General features: G+C 37.6%; 2 protein-coding genes across 2 annotated transcripts in view; both read right to left on the bottom strand.

Annotated features, from left to right (window-relative positions):
• The window catches only part of LOC121394205 (aminopeptidase O-like), a 235,151-nt gene extending 214,932 nt beyond the window's left edge, over positions 1 to 20,219 (bottom strand). The window contains exon 1 of the mRNA XM_041564512.1: positions 20,024 to 20,219. Coding sequence (XP_041420446.1) covers positions 20,024 to 20,100 — 77 coding nt within the window. The 5' untranslated portion in view covers positions 20,101 to 20,219. The remainder of the gene's footprint in view (positions 1 to 20,023) is intronic.
• aopep.L (aminopeptidase O (putative) L homeolog) lies at positions 62 to 20,203 on the bottom strand. The gene is given in 3 exon segments (NM_001090091.1): positions 62 to 1,450; positions 9,739 to 9,878; positions 20,024 to 20,203. A coding segment is annotated over 1 exon segment (864 nt). The 5' UTR covers positions 1,355 to 1,450; positions 9,739 to 9,878; positions 20,024 to 20,203; the 3' UTR covers positions 62 to 490.
• Positions 20,220 to 20,929: the final 710 nt, after the last annotated feature.

Below are 20,929 nucleotides of genomic sequence, written 5' to 3'. Positions count from 1 at the left end.
TTTTAAATGAGTTTACAAGAGCTATGAATGCTTTCATAAAAAATAGAAATTGGATTTCAAGTTTAATTTGAAAAGGACTTTTATTATACAGATTTTTGTGTCTGGGTGACAGGTCCACTTTAAAAGCAAACGCCGACCAATATGAATATAAATAAAGCGACAAAATGGAGCGACAAGGACCACAAACAAATATCCATTTTAGGTCTCATTAAATGGGTCAGATCATCTCACAGTGTAAACCCGCAGTAGACAGCTGCACTGTGACTTACACTTCCTGCTCTAGTTATCTGGAAAACTGCTTCTCCTGAATAGAAAGACTTGGCAAATGAGTGCCTTTGATCCAAGCTTAGAGATGTAATCCTGTTAGAGTCCAAAGTGCTATTAATCTGACCTTCTTTGCAGTGATCCAGATTTTAAGTAAAGCTTGAAAAGGATGCCCGACATATTTACCGTGTCTTAATGGAAATTAGATCCACTCTTATTACATAACTCAAACTTGTATCTCTGGAACGTGACAGTAGACGGGTATTTCATTTTTTTCTACCCCAGATACTAACCTTCCACTTTGGTCTTTGGTCCACTTCACTGAACTCCCATTTGTTGTTGTTTGGTACCATATCCTTATCACAGAGGGGAAGTTGGCTGGCATCTTTATTCCTGTTTTGTTAATTCTCAGGCTCCATGTGTCAGTGATGAACATAAGATCTCCACATCCAGGTGCCCTGCTACACTTAGTATAATTAAATAGCTGCTGTTTCCATTGGCTTTCAGGTAAAGCTTCAATTTCAGATAGAATACAAGCACTGAGACTTAAATGCTCTTTAGAATTACCAATTTCCTGAGAAGAGCTCATACATTTTTCAGTACCTAACACAGCAGTGACATCCACCTCTTCGACCTTTAACACAGATAAATCACAGCAGTCCAACACCAGAACAAAATCCTCACTCCCATGATTCCCTCTGTCACAGCAGTTCTCTGAACTAGTAATCCCAGAAGCCTGCTTCCTGTTGCCATGGTGATCACACTTCGGAGAAGTATCTCTTTCACCTATAACACAGACAGCAGAGTCTTTGTTTCCAGAGTTTGATGAGCAGGTTCTTACAGGTAACACACACGTCTGGTTAATGTCATGTGTCTCATCGTTCCGACAGTGTTTTGACAGTTGTGATTGGCAGTCTTCTTCAACGACTGGGCCTCCATCATTATTTCCGGTGTTAGGTTCCAGGAACAAAACAATGCTGCCCCGGATAGTTTGAGTGTCAAAACATACATCAAGATCCAGTCCATAGTGTTTTACAAGAACATGGCTAGTGTTGGCCATTAGTGGCAAATCCTCTGCACAGGTTGCCATTCTTAATATAGAAAATATTCTGACTACAGTATGATGAGCATTACTATATACTCAGGAGATTTCTTCTGGGTTAATCTCTTCAAGGAACAGTAGGCACTGAAAAGGAATTTTGTATAAAAATAAATTAGTAATTAGTCATTTTTAAAAATATATTAAGAAAGTTAAAAACATTTTTTTTATACAATTGCTTTACAATTGATGAGGTACAACTGAAGTAGAGCACTGCACTGCAAAATATTATTTATGAATATATTATAGTGAAATTACATTATAAAGAGGACAGTTATATATAGGACCTGTTATCCAGAATGCTCGGGACCTGGGATTTTCCAGATAACGGATCTTTCTGTAATTTGGATCTTCATACCTTAAGTCTACTAAAAAAATGTAAACATAATTAATCCTTACTGGAAGCAGAACCAGCTTATTGGGTTTATTTAATATTAGTTCAGATCAAGTACAAGGTACGGTTTTATTATTACAGAGAAAAAGGAAACAATTTTAACAAATTTGGATAAAATGGAGTCTATGGGAGATGACCATCCCATAATTCGGAGCTTTCTGGATAATGGGTTTCTAGATAACGGATCCCATACCTGTACATTACATACTACTTTCTATCTATGCCCATCTTGGTACATTTTTCCCTATTAAGTATGCTATTTGGGTATGTAAACACACAAGATTTCAAACTATCTTTGCAGATTGTATGTTCAGTAAGATGTCCAGCTTACATAGTTACATAGTCACACAGTTAAATTGGGTTGAAAAAAGACAAACTCCATCAAGTTCCACCCCTCCAAATGAAAACCCAGCATCCATACACACAACCCTCTCTACTTTTTAATTAAACTCTATATACCAAACATCACCCGGCAGTGCATTCCACAACCTCACTGTCCTGACTGTGAAGAACCCCCTACTCTGCTTCAAATGAAAGTTCTTTTCTTCTAGTCTAAAGGGGTGGCCTCTGGTACGGTGATCCACTTTATGGGTAAAAAGGTCCCCTGCTATTTGCCTATAATGTCCTCTAATGTACTTGTAAAGTGTAATCATCTCATGTCCCCTTGCAATCGCCTTTTTTCCAGAGAAAACAACCCCAACTTTGACAGTCTACCCTCATAATTTAAGTCTTCCACACCTCTAACCAATTTAGTTGCACGTCTCTGCACTCTCTCCAGCTCATTTATATCCTTCTTAAGGACTGGAGTCCAAAACTGAACTGCATACTCCAGATGAGGCCTCACCAGGGACCTATAAAGAGGCATAATTATGTTGTCATCCCTTGAGTTAATGCCCTTTTTTATGCAAGACAGAACTTTATTTGCTTTAGTAGCCACAGAATGACACTGCCCAGAATTAGACAACGTGTTATCTACAAAGACCCCTAGATCCTTCTCATTTAAGGAAACTCCCAACACACTGCCATTTAATGTATAACTTGCATTTATATTATTTTTGCCAAAGTGCATAACCTTGCATTTATCAACATTGAACCTCATTTTCCAGTTTGCTGCCCAGTTTTCCAACTTAGACAGATCACTCTGCAAAGTGGCAGCATCCTGCCTGGAACCTATAGTTCTGCACAATTTAGTATCATCTGCAAAAATAGAAACAATACTTTCAATGCCCACCTCCAGGTCATTAATAAACAAGTTGAAAAGCAAGGGACCTAGTACAGAGCCCTGCGGTACTCCACTAACAACACTGGTCCAATTATAAAATGTTCCATTTACCACCACTCTTTGTAGTCTATCTTTTAGCCAGTTCTCTATCCAGGTACAAATACTATGTTCCAGGCCAACATTCCTTAATTTAACCAGTAACCTTTTGTGTGGCACTGTATCAAATGCTTTAGCAAAGTCTAAGTAAATCACATCCACTGCCATCCCAGAATCGAGGTCTCTACTTACCATCTCATAAAAAGAAATTAAGTTAGTCTGGCAAGATCTATTACACATAAAACCATGCTGGCACAAACTCATAGTATTATGATTTGCTATGAAGTCCAGTATCTTATCCTTTATTAACCCTTCCAAAAGGTTTCCTACCGCTACCAGCTTATAAATCTTTCCTTTGCTTGTTCCTTGCCATTAAAGGAGAAGGAAATGCTTTGTGCACTTGTGGGTGCCAAATGTTAGGCACCCCCAAGTGATTGTATTGACTTACCTGAAACCCCAGGCCAGTGATCCTATCAGCAGAAAACTGCACCGGCCCAGAGTTATACCAGCGAGCACCACGGAGAGATCTTCTTCCGGCTTCTTCTTTCTTCATGCAGCTGCGCCGGAGAAACGAAAATTCCCCGGTGCACATATTTTCTAATGTTAAGCAGTAGAACGAAAAGCCGTACTTTAACTAAAAAGTCGGCTATTTTGTTCAACGGCACATGTGCTTGCCCTGGGAAATTTGAAGAAAAAAGAAGAGGATCGCTCAGTGGTGCTCACCGGTATAACCACAGGCCGGTGCAGTTGACTGAACAAAGGTTTAAACAGTAAGGTTTTCCAAATTTGTGAGCAAATAATTATTTGCAATAATACTCTTCCTTAATTATCATTGAGTTTTTTTTATTATGAAGGAATACTTAATAAAAAGAAATATAGAGTGTACAGGTATGGGACCCGTTATCTGGAAACCTGTTCTTCAGAAAGCTCCGAATTAAAGGAAAAGGTTGTCTCCCATAAATTTTTTAAAAAGGATTTCCTTTTTCTCTGTAATAATAAAACAGTACCTTATTAGTCCTTATTGGAAGAAAAAATAGCATATTGGGTGTATTACATGATTTTCTAGTAGACTAATTACAGAAAGATCTATTATCCAGAAGACCCCAGGTCCCGAGCATTCTGGATGACAGGTCCCATACCTGTATTAATATTCATGAAAAAATATCCCTTTGCCCCCAAACCAATCTCTCCCCCCTACATCAAATAAACACAAATGTATATAAGGACACACATATTCCCTGGTACACATATCTAATGTTATGCATCCCCAACTTTCAAAAACATAATTCCCAATTTTAATGTGAGTACTAAATGGAAACATAAGCAGGAGGGTGTATACATAGAGGATACAGAACATTTCAGTTTTATTTCCCCAAATAAATAGAATGTATGTGCAAAAACACTAGAGTTTAAGGTGTGAGGCTAATAAAGATGATGTTGTAATAAAAGAGGTTTTGATTGGGTGGCCTACATGGTATCTTTGAGTGCCCATGAACCCATTCTTTGTTGCTTTATGTCATTTTTTTTTCTTACTCGTATTAATGTGGGGCTGATGCACCTGGACTACTACCTTGATTTGGTGAGTTTTCTGCATTTAAAGGGGTTGTTCACCATTAAATTAACCTTTAATATGATGTAGACTAGAGAGTGATATTCTGAGACAATTTGCAACTGGATTTCATTTGTATTATCTGTTTTTGAGTTATTTAGCTTTTATTCAGCAGCTTATATCTAGGGTTCAAATTACCCTCGAAGCCATGCATTGATTTGAATAAGGGACTGAACTATGAATAGGAGGGAGCATGTATAAAAATCTTAGTAATAAAAAATAGCAATACCAATACATTTCTAGCCTTACAGAGCATTTGTTTTAGATGTGGTCAGTGACCCCAATTTGAAAGCTGGAAATAGTCAGAAGAAGAAGGCAAATAATTCAAACACTATAAAAATAAATGAAGACCAATGTAAAAGTTTCTTAGAATTAGCCAATCGTTAATATATTAACATTAAGGTAAAGGTGAACAACCGTTTTAATTTCCTAGAGCCTTTTTCTTTTGATTTAACTGTTAGGCTAGTCTATGCTTAGAGAAGGTTATTCCTTTTCTGAATCATAGATCCCTGGATAGAATTACTAAGTATGGAGTTGACTTTTGAGTCTGTTCTCTCATTTAGGGCTCCACCCTGTATTATGTCTAACAGATAACATTACACGTTTAACACCAAGAAAATAGAGATAAGGCCCCTTCACATTCTTAAATATTTTATTTTGATTGTGTTTGCTCAATAATTGCTGACTGTCTTGGTGCTAAGTAGAATTAAAGTAGAAGGAAAGGTTAAAACTAAGTAAGCCTTATATGAAAGGTCTATATAAATATACCAGTAAACCCTTAAGAGTAATGCTGCTCCAAGTCCTCTGTCAAAATTAACACAGCATTTCTTTCCTTCTATTGTGTACACATGGGCTTCTGTATCAGACTTCCTACCTTCAGCTTAAACCTCCTTGCCCCAGGGTGAGCATGCTCAGTTTGCTCCTCTTCATCATCATCATCATCATCATTTATTTATATAGCGCTGTCAAGATACGCAGTGCTTTACTGCAGTTATAGCAAACAGGGAATAAATGGTGGATAACAGACAAGGATTACAGAGTACAATAGGGTTTACAAACTAAAAGGTTAGGGTACAATTGAGACATTAGGATTGTATAAACACTTTGTCATTTTTGATACAGATTAATTAAGGTACATTGAATAGGCCTCTTTAAACAGATGGGTCTTTAAGGAGCGCTTGAAAGTTTGGAAGGAAGGAGAAAGTCTGACAGCTTGTGGCAGAGAGTTCCAGAGAAAAGCAGAAGCCCGAGAGAAGTCTTGTAGACGAGAATGGGCAGAAGTGACCAGAGGAGAAGTGAGGCGAAGATCAGAAGCAGAGCGTAGGTTTCGTGAAGGAGTGTATTTGGAGATTAGAGATGAAATATAGGGAGGGGTTTCATTATTAAGGGCCTTGAATGTGAGTGTAAGTAATTTGAATTTGATTCTAGAAGAGATTGGGAGCCAGTGAAGGGACATACATATGGGAGCAGCTGATGTTGAGCGGCGAGCTAGATGAATGAGTCTAGCGGCCGCATTTAGAATAGATTGGAGTTGTGAAAGGTGACTTGTTGGAATACCTGTGAGGAGTAAGTTGCAGTAATCAAGGCGGGAGATGATGAGAGACTGAATCAGTGTTTTAGTTGATTCTGAACTGAGATAGGGTCGTATTCGAGCAATGTTGCGCAGTTGAATACTGCAAGATTTTGCAAGTGTTTGAATGTGTGGTGAAAAAGACAGATGAGAGTCTAAGATGACTCCTAGGCAGCGTGCCTGTGTGGTGGAATGAAAGGTGGTGTTGTTTACGGTGAGTGATATCTGAGGGACAGGGGAAGATCTTGGAGGAAATATGATGAGTTCTGTTTTAGAAAGGTTCAGTTTCAGGTGGCGCTGTGACATCTAGGAGGAGACAGCAGAGAGACAGTCTATGACTTGGGAAAGGACAGAATTAGAAAGATCAGGAGTAGACAAGTAGAGCTGGGTGTCATCAGCATAAAGGTGATACTGAAGTCCAAATGACTGAATGAGTTTCCCTAGTGAAGTTGTATAGAGCGAGAACAGCAGGGGGCCAAGAACAGAGCCTTGAGGAACTCCAACAGAGAGTGGGAAAGTAGTAGAAGTACTTTCTGCTGTAATCTGAGCCCAGAGTTATAAGTGAGCAGGGAGAGACTCAGACAGGAAGTGATGTCACACCAAGCTAATACTGCAGCTGCTATCCTAAACAGAGAGATTCTAGAGCTTTTTACTCAGGTATGGTAAAATGTTCTACAGAATAAATATAGCATTCTAGCTTGCACTATTGAAGCTAATCTATTGGCAATAAAATGCCTCAGTAGCTTTCCTTCTCCTTTAACAATACAATTAGCTGAAAATACCCACCCAAGTGCTTTGAGTAATAAATGTACTTATAAAGATGATCAAAACATTTCAGCTATCAACATCAGAATAGTGACAAAACCAATTTTCCTTCTTTTAATGAAGCATTACATATTAAATATATAATGCTGGCCAAAACCAAAGGATGCATTTTATGACTGAAAAGGGCCAAATGTATACTGTTTACATATCATATAATATTAAAATGCTATTATTCTATTTTATCCTCCAATGTTTCAGTAACAAACTCCTAAAACAATAAATATTTGCTTTATAGTAGCAAATGGCAGCAAAGTCATTTCAAGCACGTCATTCTTTTTAGAAATTCATATTTTAGTGCCTGCAGTGTAATTCTACTTGTGGGATTTATATACTTTTTACAATAAGACAGCTCTCAAATCACCACTTCTAGTAAATTATGAGAAAATGAGCCAATTTACTAGAAGTGCATTTTAAGTATTCCTTGGAGATTGCCTGGGAAGATTTTTCAAGCTTATAGTTAAATACTCAAGGTATATCATTACTTCGTAATAGCAACAAAAATAAAGCATTAGCATTCTGCATAATGAACCTTTTGACAGCAAACACAAGGTCTTTGGAAAATATTCAAATATCCAAAAAGAACAGATAGATTTTATCAGGCATGAAATGCGTCAGGCTTACATATTTCCTTAAAAAGATTTTTTTACTTTTATAAAAATACCTTGGCTATTGCTTTACTACTGGATGACCTCTAACCACATCTGAGTGTTTTGTATTTTCCCAAAAATTTGGCAAATCCTTGGACTCGGGGTTACCCTGCTAAGAGACCATCTTCCAAAATATGTTTTGCATTTTTAAATTTTGTACTTATTCATTATATATTACCTTAATTTTTATTTTTGACTTTTGTCAAAGAAATGGAGCCACACTATACTTATATGGCTTCATGCAGGGAGGTGCCAGTCTATGAATGCTATGACTGAGGCTAAATAGTTTGGGACCACCATATGGGGTTTGCCTTGACTTGGCATGCTGGCTTACCAATTTTAGAATCATAACTTTGTAACTAAAAACTCCTGCTTTTGAAAATACATGCACTTGCATAGATACTAAATTGCTTATAAAACTGGGGACCAGGGAGTAAGCGTTGATCAATCGCCTCTTTTTTGTTTGCTTGTAGATAATTTGGCCAAATCAGTCGCACTTCCATTGTATTTATATGTTTTTAATTAGACTTGGAGTGCTCCCCCAACTCCCCCTTTTTGTATTTTTCTACTCATGAATAAAGCATGAGAGCTTTTTATATAGTCACATCCAAAATAGAGACCCCAAGTCTGTAAATCAGTAAAGCTCATTGAAGGTTTGGCACCAAGCCCCAAACCTTCCAGTAAGGGGGAGCAGAAAAGCGTGGAAACAACAATAGGCCTATTATGAAGTGTCATGTAAGCACAAAACACATTATGACTTCTGTTGACATGTTATTTAGATAAAAAAAAATTACTCTGCTTTTACTTGGCTTGTAAGTTGGTGTTTTTGAGAATGCAATTTAAATATTTTTTATTATACATTCTCCTTATATATTTATACATAGTTATCATATCTCTCCTTAAGTGACTTTTTCCAGAACATAATTTTGAATGTAATGCTCAACAAATCTTCATTTTAATTATTTTCATTTTAATGGAACCACTGTTTACCCTGCATGTTTTTATCACGTTTATAATATTGAAATATTTGGGAGTACGCTTTACCTCAATGCAGTAATGCAATCAGTTCCTCATTTTCCTAGTTTCTTTTTGCTATCCTGATTTCTTTTTTTACATTTGTTGAATTATATTCTTTAAAAGAAGCATATCTTCCTTTCTTTAGAGTTAAGCCAGATAGGTTTATTGTTTAAATTTTATTTTAAAGGGGACCCGTCACCCAAAAACATTATTCAAAATCCTATTTTATCACATTCCATTATCTCAGAATCTTCTTTGTGCACCAGAATGGGGGACCCAATGTCCATCCCCATGCCCTGACTACACAATTAAATGGTGAAGAGAGCTAGGGGGGATGTGGGGAGAGCAGTGACATTTAGGAAGTACTGAATGGAAAGTGAAAATAATTGTCTGCTCCGCCTCTATGCCTAGATATAGAGGAGGGGCAGACAATATTTGATTGACAGCTGAAATTTTTAAATGAGCTTACAACAGCTATGAAGGCTTTAATAAAAAATAGAAATTGGATTTCATGTTTAATTTGAAAAGGACTTTTATTATACAGATTTTGTGTCTGGGTGACAGGTCCACTTTAAATAACAAACATGTCTGTTTTAGCAGAAATCCTTACATCCAAATCTATGTAATGAAGTGGCTCACATTCATGTTGCTGAAATTTTATAAGTTAGTGTATATTTGATGTTTGAAATAAACATTAAATGAGATAACACTATTATCACTATTGCATATGCCATGGACGTACTGTTTATGAGTATTTAAAATCCCCCATTATTGTGACTTCCCTCGAACATATGTGAGGGGGTCTATAGCATATGCCCTACAATTCATTTACAACCTGTGAAACTTTCAACCCATAAGTCTTCAGCCCTCTCATTTTCCACATTGGCATCTTCCTTTATAATGAGTTTTGAATCCTTCTTAACTATTCTACACTCAAACTCGTTGATCTGTGGTTTTGCTCTATCATGGTTGCAATCCTATCACTCTAAACACACCTTTAGATTTATAGGTTGGAGTGCTCCAAGGGTCTGCCTTGTGGCCTCTTCTTTTCTCTCTCTCTCTTCATCACATTTTTCACATCGCATTCTTCACTCAGATGACGCACAGATCTTCTGTTCCTGCCATGATCTAAGCACTGCAATTCAGGTGAAAATCATGCAATGAATTACTGCAGTAGCATCTTGGATGGCTGCTCGCAACCTGAAACTTAGCATGTCCAAGACGGTATAATTTATATTCTCACATAAACCATGGCAACCTTTCTTGATTTAACATTACAGTCAACAATGACACTACATCCAGCCTCCCAAGACAGGGTGGGTATCTTTTTTCTTTTTGGAGCCATTTCTTCATGGTTTCATAGACTTCTTTTAATGTCACCATTACTTTTATTATACTGTAGGTCAGTTAATGAATTGTACATTGTACCACAAGAAGTTCAGTAGCACTGGTATAAACCATACGTTTGTAACCCATGGTTTTGTCATGTGCTTATATAAAATGCTCAAAGTTATACTCTCCACTATTGCACTATATTACTAGTTGGTATCACAGAATCTCATCTCCACTCACTGCTTTCTATCGATACTGCTGCTGCCCACATCATCTCACCTGCATCTAAATTTCTCTTGACTATCTCACAACTAAAGTCTCTCTCCTGGCTCCCAGTCAAGTGGTGCATTAAGAATAAAATTCTAATGCTATCCTTCAGAGCCCCCACATTCTTCTGCTCTATATATTTCTGCTCTGATCTCCCCCTACACTTCCTCCCAGGCCTTGCACTCAGCTCAGGACAATATATTGACCATACAGTTCACCATAAGTGCTAAGTCACACAAAAGAAACCTTTTTAGCTGACTAGAATAGTAAGCAGCAACTGAGTAGATTGAGTAAAGAAAAAAACAGAAATGAAATAGAAAATGGAGAAGGGAGAATTAAGGGGAGATAAATAAATATGTAAGGGGAAACAAGGACAACAAATTAACAGTATAGTTGAGAAGAGAAATTATAAAATGGAGAAATCATCTGAGTAACAATGAAAAAAATTAATGCAAAGAATAATGCTGGGTGAAAAGCTCCATGTGAGCCATAGCCCTAAGCCTGCTTTGTTTAAGAGATAAGCTATTTTAAATATAATGGGTTTATCAATGGAGGGCAAAATACTGGAATGGTTCTCTTTCGTCTAAAATTATTACTTAAAAAAACATGATTATTGCTGACAAAATATTTTATTTGTAGGTGCTGGGATCACCCAAATATCATACTAACTGGTCTTCAGGGTGGGCGCCAATCCACTATTTTTGGCTCTCCTAGCATAAAGCCCCACAGTTTAGGGCCCTTTTATAGAGAATGATTTTAAAATTTATCATGTAAAAGACTGGGCATAAGCCAGATTCTAAAAACAGGCCTGCATGATTCTGCCCTCTATAAACCACCCACAGCCTACTTATAGCTGTGGACATTCTGACCTGGTAAAAAAAGGGGAGAGCAATCTGGCTGGAAGCAGTAAAGTGCTTCCAAGTTATTGAATGATTGTGCCGTACCATCTTGAAGTTAAGCAATATTGAAGTGTTGGGGTTAAGTAAATTTAGATTACAGGAATATTGTTGTATTCCCTTTTACTAAATCATACTGTCACATTCATATAAGTTATAGGAAGATTTCAGCATCATGTCACCAATCACAAATAATTGACCTTTCAGATTTATTGCTTGTTCACAAACTAACAATTTGCACCAAACATTAAAAAAATGTTTACCTTTCTGTGCCTTTTAATATAATTTCTTAAGAAGTCCATTTGCTATAAGCATATGCACTATAAACTGATATTTATAAATCTCTCATCATATTTTATTACAAAGGTACAAAACAATCATTTGCAATTTGAACTATGCCAAACAAGTTACACCTTTTCAAGTACTGCTACGCTGATAGAATGTCTGTCAACATATTTTGCTTTAAGTACTTTAAATAGAAAGACATGTTTAGACATACAAAGTTTGCATATCAACAGCTTACTTTTCAAATCAGTCCCCAGGATGAACGAATATGCAAGGTATTAAATATAACACATCAATCAATGGTTTCGGCTTGTTAACAAAACCATCAGCGCTCATGTGTCCGTAAAATCCATTTTGGAATTGTGAGTATCCCTAAGGGCGAGTTCACATAAGACGTTTTTACATAGCGTTTTTAAAACTGCACATTTGAGCATAAATACTCACAAAATGAAGCCCTGCTAAAAATAACGGAATACGCTTTATAGCAATTCCTACAGGGTGTTTGCGAGGCAACATCCGCCACACAAAACCTGTATTGCCCTATTTCAGCAGAAACATCAATACGCCAAGGAAACACCATATTACTAAACTCTATGGAATCCACAGGTTTGGAAATACACTTCGCTGAAATACGCAGCGTATTTTCAATATGGTGGCCAAACTCTGCCAAGATAGATTGCACATATACATACAGTATTTGCAGCGTTGTATGCTGGTGACATAATTACCTACTGACAACATTTTGCATGTAAATTGCTTTTCCGCTTGGCTTTTTTTCTTTACAAAAGTTTATTAAAATTCTTCAGAGTGGAATTGTGGAGAACAAGAAAAAAACAGAAATGCATGTTGGGAAAATAAAACTACAGTCTGAAAAGTGCATATTATCATGGGCGTGTGGTTTCATTGGTGTTTTTACGCTCGACCGCACGCTTTAAAAAATTCCACAGGCGTTTTTTGTCTGATTGGCACGGGGCAACAAGTCAAATATAGTCACAGGTGTCAAAATATAATGGGACTCAATGAAATGTCGCAGGTAAAAACAACATTACATCCGACACGACTGTTGGATGTGAACACAGAAAGCAGCGTCTTCATCCGACAGTCTAATCGTGTAGTTTTTACCTGCGACTTTTCGTTCAGTCCAATTATATGTTGATGCCTGCATCTGACTTGTCACCGCGCCAATCTGACGAAAAACACCTGTGGAGCCCACTGCTCTATACTAATTTAATTTTCTGAATGTACATAGTGGGAGCTCTCTTATCTTTGCCCTAGACAGTCTCTATAGGCAGAACAATCGTTTTATAATATCAAAAATAAAAAATATCAAAACATAGGTATACACCAAACTGCATGTGATTTAGAAGCCAGGAGAAAGTGCATAAATAAAGTTCTAGAGTGGTGCTTTCTTCCCATTGCAAGGGAAGAAACACAGACCATTAACGGGGCACAAGTGCTAAGTGCATGGTTTTTAAGTCCATTAGTGCTCCAGCAGCACATGCACCCTAGCCATCATAAATTTGCCTATTTGTAGATCCTGAAATGGTTTAAATAAGCTTAAACTGAGAAACATCATCAATCTCATTGAGTTATGAGCAGAATTATATACATTATCTGGTCTACGAGCAAATTAAACAGATAAAAATAACAGATTTAGGGTAACAATATAAATTATGCAAGCATCTAGTTTAGGAGCACAAAAAAAATGTTTATGTAAACAAGTATAGCAAGCAGTTCATAAAAAGGTCTTTAGAAATAATCTGTACTTCATGTAAAAAAAAACAACTAGTAATTCATATTGTGGTATAACAGTTCATTAACACATTGAACCAACTGGGGCAGTATACATCTTGTTCAACTTCAGTCCAATGAACAGGGCTTGCACTGAACATAATGCTTGCCTATTGTTTTAATCTCGAACAATCTATGGTTGCTATTTCTTGAGGCAAACAGGACAATAAGAAACATGTGAACTTAACAAACAAATGTGGATTACACTGAAAAGAAATGCTCTATACTTTATACATGAATATGGCATCACATTTATACTAAAAAATTATAAGAGATACAATTACTTGCAGAGCCCCTGTTTTATTCTCACACGTGCTGTTCATGGCAAAAAAGGGAAATTCCACTTTTAAAGTCAAAGCAAATGTGATCACATATAATGAACAATATTTGGTTTGTCCTGCTACATCACAACATATATTTGCCCTGCCCTCTAGTGTTCATGTACCAAAATAGCTAATTATAATTTTTATTAATAGTTACACTGTTTATTTGGAGTGATAACACATTCGAAAAAAAAAGCACTGAGCACAATTTATAAACATTATATTTTAAATGAAATTACATTAAAAACATCATGCGTGCCTAATATTATCGTCCATCCAAAGAAATTATTTCCCAAAGGTCCTGCCACAAAACCATAGAGTTTATATTGTTTTGTCACCTCAGCTTAACAGTGTATGTCATGGGTTCATCAAGCACAAATGTTTGTAGAAGATTGGTAATAGTTATCAGATGTGCTTGTATCAAGATGGCATTTTATATATGTTAACAAGCCATAAACATTTTCCACCTTAGCATTTGAAAACAAGAGGAGATTTATGGAAACAGAAAACCTTAAATTAATAATTGCACATTAAAAACATCCCAGCAAAGTCACTTCTGAGCAAAATAAAACAGTTATTATATTTAACAATAATGTATCCCCGCACAACAATGTTAATATATATACATCATGGTCATTGGAAAACAAGTTACTTAACACCTTAAAATAATTTAGCTAGTGGGGAATGTGGTCACACAAAATTCTGCAAATCAACAGATGTTTGACAGCTCTGCCAAAATGAGAAATGTTGTTTCTAAAATTTAGATTCACAAAATTAGCAATATAACTATATGGAGCTATCAGAACAGACTGCAACTCTAAACCACACATGGAGAGATATAACGCATACATTTTATACAATATACAGAAATATTTCATACAATTTTTTTCAAATTTTGGTTCTGCACATTACCACAGTGAATTTGAAATGAAACAACTCAGATGCAGTTGAATTGCAGACTTTCATCTTTAATTTAGTGGGTTGAACAAAAAGATTGCATAAAAATGTGAGGAACTAAAGCCTTTTTTAACATAATCACTTCATTTCAGGGTCTCAAAAGTAATTGGACCATTGACTCAAAGGGTATTTCATGGGCAGGTGTGGGCAATTCCTGTTATTTAATTATCAATTAAACAGATAAAAGCCGTGGAGTTGATTTGAGGGGGGGGGTGCTTGTATGTTTATGATTTTGCTGACAACATGCAGTCAAAGAAAGCCCCCTCATGCAGGTGAAACAAGCCATCCTTAAGCAGCAAAAACAGAAAAAACCCATCGGAGAAATTGCTACAATATTAGGAGAGGCAAAAGCTTCAGTTTCGTACATCCTGAGAAAGAAAGCACTGGTGAACTCAGCAACGCAAAAAGACCTGGACGTCCACGGAAGACAACAGTGGTGGATGATCACAGAATCATTTCCATGGTGAAGAGAAACCCCTTCACAACAGCCAAACAAGTGAACAACACTCTCCAGGAGGTAGGCATATTGATATCCAAGTCTACCATAAAGAGAAGACTGCATGAAAGTAAATACAGAGGGTGCACTGCAAGGTGCAAGCCACTCATAAGCATCAAGAATAGAAACACTAGATTGGACTTTGCTAAAAAAAAAAGCCAGCACAGTTCTGGGAAAACATTCTTTGGACAGATGAAACCAAGATCAACCTCTACCAGAATGATGGCAAGAAAAAACTATGGAGAAGGCGTGGAACAGCTCATGATCCAAAGCATACCACATCATCTGTAAAACACGGCGGAGGCAGTGTGATGGCTTGGGCGTGCATGGCTGCAAGTGGCACTGGGACACTAGTGTTTATCCATGATGTGACACAGGACAGAAGCAGCCAAATGAATTCTGAGGTGTTCAGAGACACTGTCTGCTCAAATCCAGCTAAATGCAGTCAAATTGATTGGCAGGCGTTTCATGATGACCCAAAACATACAACCCAGGAGTTTATTAAAGCAGAGAAGTAGAATCAGTGGCGTAACTACAGGGGGTTTGATTGGAGTAGACCCTCGCACACCCGTTATGCAGATGTATAGATTAGCTCGGTGCTCAATGGATGGAGGATACGGTGACCTCCCAGTAACTGGAACAAATAAACACACCAGCACACGAGACTTGTATCTGCAGGGCAAGCCCTTGCAAAAGTTTTTACTGCGGTGGTGCAATGTTTTGGGGCTCCGCCCCTTTGTCAAGCATACTACATACAGGTGCAGATGAACATTATAAAGGCAAACCAATTAGTGCATCATTATGCAAAAATGTGAAGAATCAATTTCCATACAAAAGATTTTTCATTATAAAAATTACCAAATTATCAAAGATACGTAGAATAAATTCATATCAGAAAAAAGATTATTATAAAATTATTTTGGTTCTTTTCGCAATTATTGTACATGGGTGTCAGTATAAATAGAAAAAAACACAGTACTTTTAAGTCCATGTTAATAACACAAAGCAGCAAATTCAAAGTCCCAGTGTTGAACACCTCAATTGAAACAATTGTTGCAATTGACCTAAGAGGAAGATAAAAGTTACAAAAAATCTATACAAAGATAAAAAAGTTAAAAAGTAATCTTACCCTACATATCAAGGGAGAAAAATTACAGATACCTGTCCCTGTAGTTTTGGCAAATAAATTTTCTTATCTGTAAGGGAAGTAAGAAAGCTTATTAGACACTTATTTTACAAGACACAGGACAAATTAAACTCTCCATTTAATCCCCTCGGATATCTTGTTTGCAGTAACCAAATCCAATAACACTCTCTCTGCGAGAGTAGACTTTTTTTATCCTGTCCCTGTTTAGTTGTAATTTTTTCCAAGATTTGCCACCGGATTTGTGCCACCCGGTGCCCATGTTCAAAAAAATGTTTGGCTAACATGGTCTCTTTTTTATATTTTGTAACATCAGATTTAATCTTTGCATTTTCCCCAGTAATTGTAGGTGGATGATAATTACGTATGACAGATTTGTGTTCGTTTAGGCGGACTTTTATAGGGCGTGATGTCTGTCCTACGTAAGCAAGTCCGCATGGGCATTTAATGCAGTAGATGACCTCATAACTGTCACATGTAAAAAACCCTTTTATTTTATGTTTTGTTCCTTGGTGGGGGTGGGTGACTGCATTACCTGTAATTATTCCGTTGCAGTGACCACAATTCCTACAGGGGAAGGTGCCAATGGAATGTTCAGTTAGGCGACTGGTATCAGATTGTTGATTTCTAGATTTAATTAGTTGGCCTACATTTTCTATATGAAAATAAAGGGGGGGGCCTGAAACAAATGTCCAAATTTAGGATCAGATTTTAATATTCCCCAATGTTTGAGAATAATTCTTTTGCAAAAGTGGGAATTACTATCAAACGAACTGATAAAAGGAATTCTTTGTAGGTTTGCTCTGTCATAGCCGACGTATTACATCCTCTGATAATCTGTATGATACTCGAGTCAAGCTGAATTAATGCTTAACAAATTTAAAGAACGCGGCTATGACAGAGCAAACCTACAAACAAAAAAAGAAGAAGTACGAAAATTCCCAAGGGGTGAGCTACTAGTTAAAAAACAATTCAGCCAGGGGGATAAAGTCAAAAGAATTCCTTTTATCAGTTCGTTTGATAGTAATTCCCACTTTTGCAAAAGAATTATTCTCAAACATTGGGGAATATTAAAATCTGATCCTAAATTCGGACATTTGTTTCAGGCCCCCCCTTTATTTTCATATAGGAGAGGGAAAAATGTAGGCCAACTAATTAAATCTAGAAATCAACAATCTGATACCAGTCGCCTAACTGAACATTCCATTGGCACCTTCCCCTGTAGGAATTGTGGTCACTGCAACGGAATAATTCCAGGTAATGCAGTCACCCACCCCCACCAAGGAACAAAACATAAAATAAAAGGGTTTTTTACATGTGACAGTTATGAGGTCATCTACTGCATTAAATGCCCATGCGGACTTGCTTACGTAGGACAGATATCACGCCCTATAAAAGTCCGCCTAAACGAACACAAATCTGTCATACGTAATTATCATCCACCTACAATTACTGGGGAAGATGCAAAGATTAAATCTGATGTTACAAAATATAAAAAAAGACCATGTTAGCCAAACATTTTTTTGAACACGGGCACCGGGTGGCACAAATCCGGTGGCAAATCTTGGAAAAAATTACAACTAAACAGGGACAGGATAAAAAACGTCTACTCTCACAGAGAGAGTGTTATTGGATTTGGTTACTGCAAACAAGATATCCGAGGGGATTAAATGGAGAGTTTAATTTGTCCTGTTTCTTGTAAAATAAGTGTCTAATAAGCTTTCTTACTTCCCTTACAGATAAGAAAATTTCTTTGCCTAAACTACAGGGACAGGTATCTGTAATTTTTCTCCCTTGATATGGTGTGTTTTTTTGTTCCAGTAACTGCAGGGGGTGCGATTGGGCCAGGGCCGCACCCCCTCAGCCCCCCCCCCCGACAGCTCGCGCCACTGTTCGAATGCGGCCTTTTCTGGCCGTACGGAGGGGAGCGGGGAGCGGCTGCACGTCCCGCGCCAGGGCCCGCCCCCCTCTAGTTACAGTATGTGGGCACAGACTAACTTAGGGCAATTACACATAGGGTGCTTTTTCACTTGTGGGAAATCGTCTCTCAAAGCACGCAAAAAATACCTTCATAGTAAATATTTAAATTTTTTCTTAATTACGCTAAATATCCCCCCAAAATCATATACCTCACTCCCTGCATTCAATCTGACCTCTTTCCCAACAGACAAACACAAAGCTAGAGCATAAATCATGTACTAATGTGCATAAGCAGTACAGCAGGCCATCTGCCCATGCATCAATTGAGGGTGGCACCAGGCCTTAATAAAAGATGCCTTTAAATCTTTAAAAAATTAGCAAAAATAGTAGCAAACTGAAAACAAGTGAACTACCCCTTTAATATTGTTTTCCTGTAAATATGCTGGTTGCCCTAGGCAACTCTACAGGGTGTCAGGAGAGGGATATTAATTTCCCAGCTGCATTTACAAAAGAAAATGAGGTGTTTGAGGCAGGCTAACTTGATGAATTTGGTGAATGGTCTAGGCCCTTGCACAAAACATTTATGATACAGCACTATGAATGGGAAAAAATGTATTTGGTTAAACCACTTGAGAACACAAAATCAGAGTAAAAACAGCTCACCATACATGAAAGGAAGGAAAAAGGGTGGCATATCTTCCATTGGTACCAAAAGGGGTTGAACTTTCCATAAAGTATGGAGATTTCAGAGTGGATTTGGGGTGTCAGGGTTTTACTGTGAATTACCTCCAGGGGTATGGTTAATCATACCTCCATTTCACTTTAAGCATGAATGCAGTCTTCTAGAGACCAGCAAATACATTCCCGCTGATTAAATCTATAGACATAGCTCTTCTGATTTTTCCATGCTTTTCACTTATTTTTGTTCTGAACCTACTAGATATTTTTCCATTTTGTGTGACCTTCCTTTATTTTTATTATTAAATGTGTTGCTAACCCCTCTTTGTCAAGATCCTTCCTGATTCCCTAGCACAGCATCCCCGTGTAAATGAATGCATAGCCATGTCCTATCTGGCCCAGTACCTGCACAGTGCACCAAACTGCTTGCACTCCCTCCACGTGTTGATCTGGGTATGTGTGTGGCATCAGTATGGGGCATCGTTAGTGAGTTCAGACGGAGATCTCAGGAGGCTTTATATTAAAGGGGTAGTTCACCTTTGAGTTAGCTTTTGGTATGTTATAAAGTGTCCATTTCTAAGCAATTTTTGAATTGGTCTTCATTATTTATTCTTAATCATATTTTAACGATGTGCCTTTTTCCTCTGACCCATTCAGCTTTCAAAAGGGGGTCACTGACCTCATCTATAAACAAATGCTCTGTAAAGCTACAAATGTATTGTTATTGCTACTTTTTATTACTCCTCTTTCCATTCAGGCCTCTCCTATTCACATTCCAGTCTCTTATTCAAAGCAGTGCATGATTGCTATGGCGATTTGTACCCTAGCAACCAGCTGTTGAATAAAAAGCTAAATAACTAAAAAAAAACCACAAATAATAAAAATGAAAACCAATTGGCAATTGTCTCAGAATATCACTATCTACATCATACTAAAAGTTAATTTAAAAGTTAACAAACCCTTTAATAGAGCTGACTTCTGTACGGAAACTGATAACAATTTTCATCAAACACTAACTATGATTTCATCTAAAAACAAAAGATCTACAGTTAGCAATAGATTACAACGACAAAGCCTGGCATAAGACAGGGGAAGCTTTCAGACTTGCTGGCAAACTTAGTGCAGTGAAATGTCAGACAGACGTGTCACCCACAGCAACGCACGTGTTTGTATAAAAGCTGCCGAACGTACCTCGTGTGGGAAATGTAGTGTACATAGACAAAGCAGCAGCAGCTGTACTGCAGGTCAGACAGTGTGCAAGCACTCATATAACCACTTCCCTCTCTGTCTTTTGGATTGGGAAGAACAAGTAGAAGTCGCTATGGAGCAGCACATTCACCAAACAGCCCGAGCAGCTCTACTTTCACTTTCCCAAACGCACATTCGTCACACGTCATGGTTAGAAAAGCCGGCTTTTTGTGTAAATACTAACTCGTTTGGTTTCATTTTCTTTAACCCTTACACTGTATTGGCTGCAAAGTGTAGGGCAGGCTTTCCCCTATGCCCAAAAAAAAGTATATATCTGTCTTAAAGGTGCAGCTCACCTTTCCATTAATTTAGTGCAGGGATCCCCAACCTTTTTTACCCACGAGCCACATTCAAATGTAAAAAGAGTTGGGGAGCAACACAAGCATAAAAAAGTCCCTTGGGGTGCCAAATAAGGGCTGTGATTGGCTATTTGGTAGCTCCTATGTGGACTGGCAGCCTACAGGAGGCTCTACTTGGCAATATACTTAGTTTTTATGCAATTAAAACTTACTTCCAAGCCTGGAATTCAAAAATAATTGCCTACTTTGAGGCCACTGGGAGCAACATCCAAGGGGTTGGAGAGCAACATGTTGCTCACGAGCTACTGGTTGGGGATCACTGATTTAGTGTATTACAGATGTCCTCAACGTTTCAATTGGTCTTCATTTTTTAACTATTTGCCTTCCTCTTCTGCCTCTCATTTAGCTTTCAGTGATTATTACTTTATATGACATGTTTCTTATGTCGACCATCTGTTCGTGTATGGCCATTACTTCCCAACTGTCCAGTTTTCAGCGGGACCGTCCCTCTTTTGGCAGCTCAACTCGCAGTCCCTCGTTTGTACTGGAA

The sequence above is a fragment of the Xenopus laevis genome, chromosome 1L (genome assembly GCF_017654675.1).
Source record: "Xenopus laevis strain J_2021 chromosome 1L, Xenopus_laevis_v10.1, whole genome shotgun sequence".
Taxonomy (NCBI): domain Eukaryota; kingdom Metazoa; phylum Chordata; class Amphibia; order Anura; family Pipidae; genus Xenopus; species Xenopus laevis.
This window is presented reverse-complemented; position numbering and strand designations above follow the sequence as displayed.